The sequence below is a fragment of the Octodon degus genome, unplaced genomic scaffold (assembly GCF_000260255.1).
Source record: "Octodon degus isolate 3935 unplaced genomic scaffold, OctDeg1.0 scaffold00070, whole genome shotgun sequence".
Taxonomy (NCBI): Eukaryota; Metazoa; Chordata; class Mammalia; order Rodentia; family Octodontidae; genus Octodon; species Octodon degus.
This window is the reverse complement of record NW_004524646.1, coordinates 4,227,026-4,232,724: the sequence shown is the minus strand read 5'-3', so window position 1 is coordinate 4,232,724 and position 5,699 is coordinate 4,227,026. Positions and strand designations below refer to the sequence as shown.

The following is a 5,699-nucleotide window of genomic DNA, read 5'->3' as shown; positions in this document are numbered from 1 at the left end:
CTGAAGATCTTGGTGATGCCCAGTGTGCTCAGGATGCTCCTCAGGTCGTAGGCTGCAGACATGGACAGTCTGGGGAAGTGTATCCTGGCAAATCTGGCAGGCAGGAGAGAAAAGGAAGGAAGCTCACAGCCCTCCTCATGGACTGCTGGGGCCCACATGTGGCCTTTCTGGTTGTGTCTCCTGTTATTGCACTGCCTTTCCCCCACCCCCTAGGAGGAAGAGAAGCTGCCCTGCTTTGTCCTCTGTACTTGCTGTGGAGAAAGTTAACTTCATGGGGACCATCCTGTCCCGACAGCCCCTGAGAAGGCACTTCCTTGAGGGCGTCATCAGGCAGATGCAAGGTGCCTGCCCTCCCAGGAAGTGGATGGCATCCTGTCCTGTAGCCTGTGGTCACTTCTCACCCAGCCAGTGGCTCTCTGGGCCTGACCACCAGGGGAGCGTAGCTGAGTGCAGCAGGGGCTGAGTGGAAGCCATTAGTGAGAAGAGAAGAGCGCCCCCACCAGGTGAAAGGCTGCGTTCTGGTTTCCTTGAGGAATAGGTGAGCTGAGGAGGCTTGCATGGAGGTAGCAGGTCCTACCCAGCCTGACTTTGCTCTTTTCTCAGCCCTCGAGGCCTGGGGAAAAGCACTGGTGACACTTCTATTCACAGTTCAGCTTCACACCTGTGTGCATTCTTACATTGTCCCATACGATGCACAATTAAACAGCGTCTCTGGGTGTAGGCTCATTGCTGGTGCCAAAGGTGACTACGCTGTGGTGCAGGCTTGAGGACATCAGCTCCTGGGATATAAACACCCTCAAGAAGTGACAGAAGAGCAGGAATTCCGCAAACTGCCCAGCTTCCCAGGGCTCGCTGTGTCCTGTTCCAGGCCTTTCCATACAGGCACCTGAACTCTCCCCCTGGGGAAGTGTGGATGCCACACTCAGCTTCCAGCTCTGCCTGGAGGCCACCTCTGTGTTCTTTATCCTGACATAATTGTGCTATCCTCCTTGCCTCTGCCCCTGGGCACTGCATGATGGGAAGGGGCATTGTCCATGGTAGGAGGGGATTGTGCCTGCTGTCCTCTGATTACTTGCTGATGGCCACTTGTCATGGGGCAAAACAGACTCCATTTTAAGGGAGGGTCACCTAAGTTCACTTAAACTAAATTCACTCCTTCCTTCCCTCCCATGAAGATAACCATAAAGCCACTTAGAGAAAACCAGGGTCATAAAATAGGAACAAATAGAACAACTCAGAGAATAGGGCAAACGTTAAACCACACTGCCCCATGACAAGCAGATGGCCAACAGTGTCTGAGAAATATAAACCTTGTGGCAATTGTGTGTCGTTCTTGTAAAATTCCTGAAAATGAGGTAATGTGGTTACTATGGAAACCTGGAAAGTGTATAACCTTTTATAAAGGTTCAGTCAAGTACTGACATCTTGTTGGTCCAGACTCAAGAGTCCAGGACTCTGTGCATGAGCTCGCAATAAAATCTTCCTTGTTCCTTTGTACTTGGTCTCTTTTGTGGGGGCCTCTATACTTGGTCTAGTCTCCTTGAAGAAAGAGCAATTGTCTCCATTTTGGCTGAACCTGGCTCTATTTTCATGTATTGATGTGTGCAGAGCTGGCTAGGGCTTTTCCTTGTCCTTGCCATTGGCTTTAAGCAATGCAAATGGAGGTGCTGATGTGTAGTCTTTGAAGCAAAGAGGACGAGGACAAGGCAGTATTTCCCCGCCCTACTCCCCGGCTCCCAAGTAAACATAGGTGAGCCTGGGGCACAATAGAAAGCCCTGAGACTATGACTTCCCAGGGCATGAAAGATTACACATCAGAGCTGAAGCGCTGCCCCCAAACATTAGATACTCTCTCAGTTGTGTTATGCAAATCACTCTTTCTGTGTATCCTTCTTTCTGCATATTGCAGAGTTGATTTCAGGCCTCCTTCCTAGCCCAACTCACAGCACTTATGCGCTTCCCACCATTCTCACATTCAGTCATCCTCAAGTCACTTCCTTCTTCAAAATTAATAAAACTTAGGCTTTGGGTCAAAGCCTTTGTTTCAGTTAGCACATGTTGTAGCTGGATTAAGGACTCCCTTGACTCCCCATAATTACAAATATGTCTTCTTGTCTTTATTCTTGCCTTGAGTTGCACTGGAAATGGTAGGTTGGAATTAACTTACTGGAATTCCAATAACTTTTCCACAGGATTACAAATATTAAGTTGCTGGGCCACAGTGAGGACTGGGAAGAGCTTTCAATGTTACTGACCCTTACTGAGCCTAGCTAGTGCTAATGGAATTGAGCACTAGGTTTGGATAGAAGCACAGGATTGTTCCCAGGAGCTGTGACCCAAGGGGTGGGGTCCATCCTGCCCAGCCCTGGCCAGTCCTAAAGGACTTCACAGTCTTGATGTGGTTCAGAGACCCTAGGTGTGTTCCTGCACTGGACTCACCTTTCACCAATGGTTCCAAGGAGATTATTAAAGTGCTCCTGGGTCAGGCCTTCCTCTAGCTGTTGCATCTTCCCTGGGTCAGGCAGGATGAAGAAGGCCATGACGTCACCCACAGAGTGCTGGACCAGCACCCAGCTGGACAGCTTTTCATCCCGGGTGAGGAGAAATATACCCAGGCGGTTGATCATGGGCACACTGATGGTTGTGTCTTCGTCTACATGGAAGGTCTCTTCCACAGTGTATTCAGCTGGAAAATGGATGGTCCACTTTCCTGGAGAGAGAGAGAGAGAGAGAGAGAGAGAGAGAGAGAGAGAGATCAGGCAAGGGTGGGACCAAGGTTTAAGGAAGTGTGTGAGAAGAGGGAAACTGAGTCCCACTTAAGACACTGCTCTCTGAGACTCACCGGGGTCCTCTGTAAAATGAGATTAAAAGACACAAATTTGCTGCAGGGCTTTTATGGAGATAATCTGAAGCAGGAGGAGGAGCCGCTTGTACTGAATTTGTATGTACTCAGACAGATTTGACAAGCTGGCTCTAAAGGAAAAGCGCTTGTATTTACATTTTCTATTTAATTACCCTACGACCGAGAATGCTAATGAAATGACTGGGTAGAAACAGAAGTCCCGAGGTCCCACTTGGGCTCTTTCCTGGAGACTTCCTGTCCTGTACAGGTGGGTGCTTCAGCCCCTGCTCAGGACCAACCCTTTGGGTTCTACCCTGGAGGGCTTCTCTTGTATAGCCTGTGAGGTGGACAGGCCTGGGCTACCACCCCACTCCTCTGCTGTACTCATGGGTCTTGGCTGTCAGCGTGGGCAGACAACTCTGTGATCCCAAGCCCTCCTTTCTTTTTGGACAGGAAGGGGTGGTGAGCCTGGAGAAGGCCCAGGAACCACCTTAAGGCACAGCAGAGCGGGGACCTCAATTGTGCTGCCTGTGGCCCGGGTGCTCATCACTGCTGGACTCTGCCCAAGGAAGGGAGACAGGGAGGGCATCAGGCCTGGCCTTGACCCCACTTCTCTTCCCAGGTTATTTCCTGGGGCTGTGGACTCTGCCTTAGCACCTGGGTCCCTGGAGTCCTGGCCCTCCCATCGCTCAGAGGCAGGAGGGCAGGCTAAGGACCAACGCTTGTTGCTTAGCTCTAGCTCTGTGCCCCTATGTGAATTATTCAGCACTTGATAACAAGGGCAGGGAATTGTACCCAGACTCATGAATTATGTAGCCTGATTAACCTTTCAAGACATGACAACAGTGGCTTTTGTTTGTTTTTGTCCATGATAAGGAAAGGAAGAGGTACCTTCAAGAAGTAAAATGACTTGATCAATGTCAAGACTAATGAGTTATGGAGGCAGGATTTTTAAAATTTATTTATTTTTTTGTTTATTTGGTACAGGGTCTCCGTACACAGCTCAGACTCATGTTGATCCTTCTGTCTCTGCCTCCCTGGCACTGGGATTGCAGGCATGTGCCATCACACCCAGTTTTGGTGGTCTGCATGGCATAGGGTACCAGGGATGGAAGCCAGATCCTTGTTCTTGCCACCAGGTCTTTCACACTCCAAAGCTGACAGTCTTTCATCACTCTAGCATGGTCTAAATTATGATTCATGAAACAATATTGTCTTCTCCATCTGTTCCAATCTGTACCTCTGGTTCTCTAGTTAGAGAACCATTCCATTTCCAAGTCCTCTCTCTTACTGGCATTTCCACTGAGTATTATCCTCACAAGTCCTAGGATCTAGTTGATACATGGAATTGTCTCATTGTTTCTGAGTTGAACATTACATAGCTCAAGTTGGATGCCTTGCCCTGTCCCACACTGAGCTGTCAAGAAAAGTGTAAGCAGTGGGTGTTGAGGGCATATTGGATTATTTCACAGAAGCCACCTAGGACTAGGAATCCCTACTTACCATGGAAGGAAATATAATCCACCAGGATGAGATCTGCATCTTTCTCCAGATCTTGGACCAAATCAACTATTTCTCCATGGCTTTCCCTCTCTACATAATCGTTGATCTGCTTGCTAGCAAATTGGGTGTCCCAAAAGTTGATGGGGATGACTTTGGAGTGGTACAGCTCCTTGATGTCCTGCACAAACTGATCCCTGAGCATCAGATTGTCACTGACAAAGAGGCTGCTGCCCATGGTCAGTTGGAGCTGGTGGTCTGGATGCTGGAAGATGTGGAGGAGAATCTGGAAGCATTTGTGGATGTGAGCTTCAGAAACCATTCTCAAGTTGAAATTCAGGCTCTCCAGGATCTGTAAGAGAGTAGCCCCTTGGGCGCCCAGAGAGAGCATGGCAAAAGCAGCCACAATACTAATTGGGGAGAGTAAGGTGTTGGTGGTTTCTGAGCGACTGGCCGGCTCCCGGTAAAAGGCAAAGGCCAAGTCAAAAACATTGTAGAAGATATTGTGGCAGATTACGGATTCATGATGCTCATGGTCATGCAAAGCTCCATCCATGTTTTCAAGGTCATCAGCCTGGGTGCCAGAAACAAGAGAGCACAAGCCAGCCAATAAGAGGAGGGCACTGGAGAAGGAGGATGACATTATCCTGCAAGACAGAGAAGGGAGGGAAGGCCAAACCCTGAGTCAGGGCCATAACAGTGTTTCATGCCTAATGATTGACATCATGTAAGAGCAACCTCAGTTCTTAACCATCTTCATGTGCCCAGCCCGCACCTTGCACTGTCTGCACCATCATCTGCCCTGATAAATCTGGTTTGTTTCCTTTGCAACTCAGTTGGAGTCCAATTCCAGTGTGTAGCATTAGGAGAGTAGAAAACTAATCTGAGGATGGTGTTTACAGGTGGAACATTTGTGAGTGTTATGTGGCTGTGGGCGTAATGCAGGGGTGCAGCACAAGCCTAATCTTGCAAGATTCTGATTCCATTCCCAGGCACACCCCCCAAAAAAGCAATAATCTGGGAAGGTTGGGGGAACTAATAAAACAAATGTAGCTATCAAAACATAAACCCAGATATGACTTTAAGTAATAGTTCTTACGGGAAACAGTGGAGGGAATTGCCAACTCCCAGGCTTCAAGACGAGTGAGGGGGACTGAAGATGGGACTGAAGGCCATGAACCCAGATAGAGAGAAGGTGGAGGGGACATCTGGGGCAGGAAGTGATCTGAGGGGCTAATGGACCCATGGCCCTCTTAAGGGCAGGAGGAAATCAAGGGCAGAGAGTCTCGGGAGCAGGAGGGTAGAGTCACACCAGAGTGGTTAATAAGAAAGTATTTTGAGAGTCCCAGCCCAGGTC

At 49.0% G+C, this 5,699-nt stretch overlaps 1 protein-coding gene across 1 annotated transcript in view; it reads right to left on the bottom strand.

Annotated features, from left to right (window-relative positions):
• The window catches only part of LOC101560621 (alpha-1-antiproteinase 2-like), a 7,466-nt gene extending 2,471 nt beyond the window's left edge, over nt 1–4,995 (bottom strand). The window contains exons 1-3 of the mRNA XM_023719628.1: nt 4,346–4,995; nt 2,440–2,710; nt 3–93 (exon numbers count right to left, since the gene is read on the bottom strand). Coding sequence (XP_023575396.1) covers nt 3–93; nt 2,440–2,710; nt 4,346–4,985 — 1,002 coding nt within the window. The 5' untranslated portion in view covers nt 4,986–4,995. The remainder of the gene's footprint in view (nt 1–2; nt 94–2,439; nt 2,711–4,345) is intronic.
• Between the last annotated feature and the right edge of the window lie 704 nt (nt 4,996–5,699).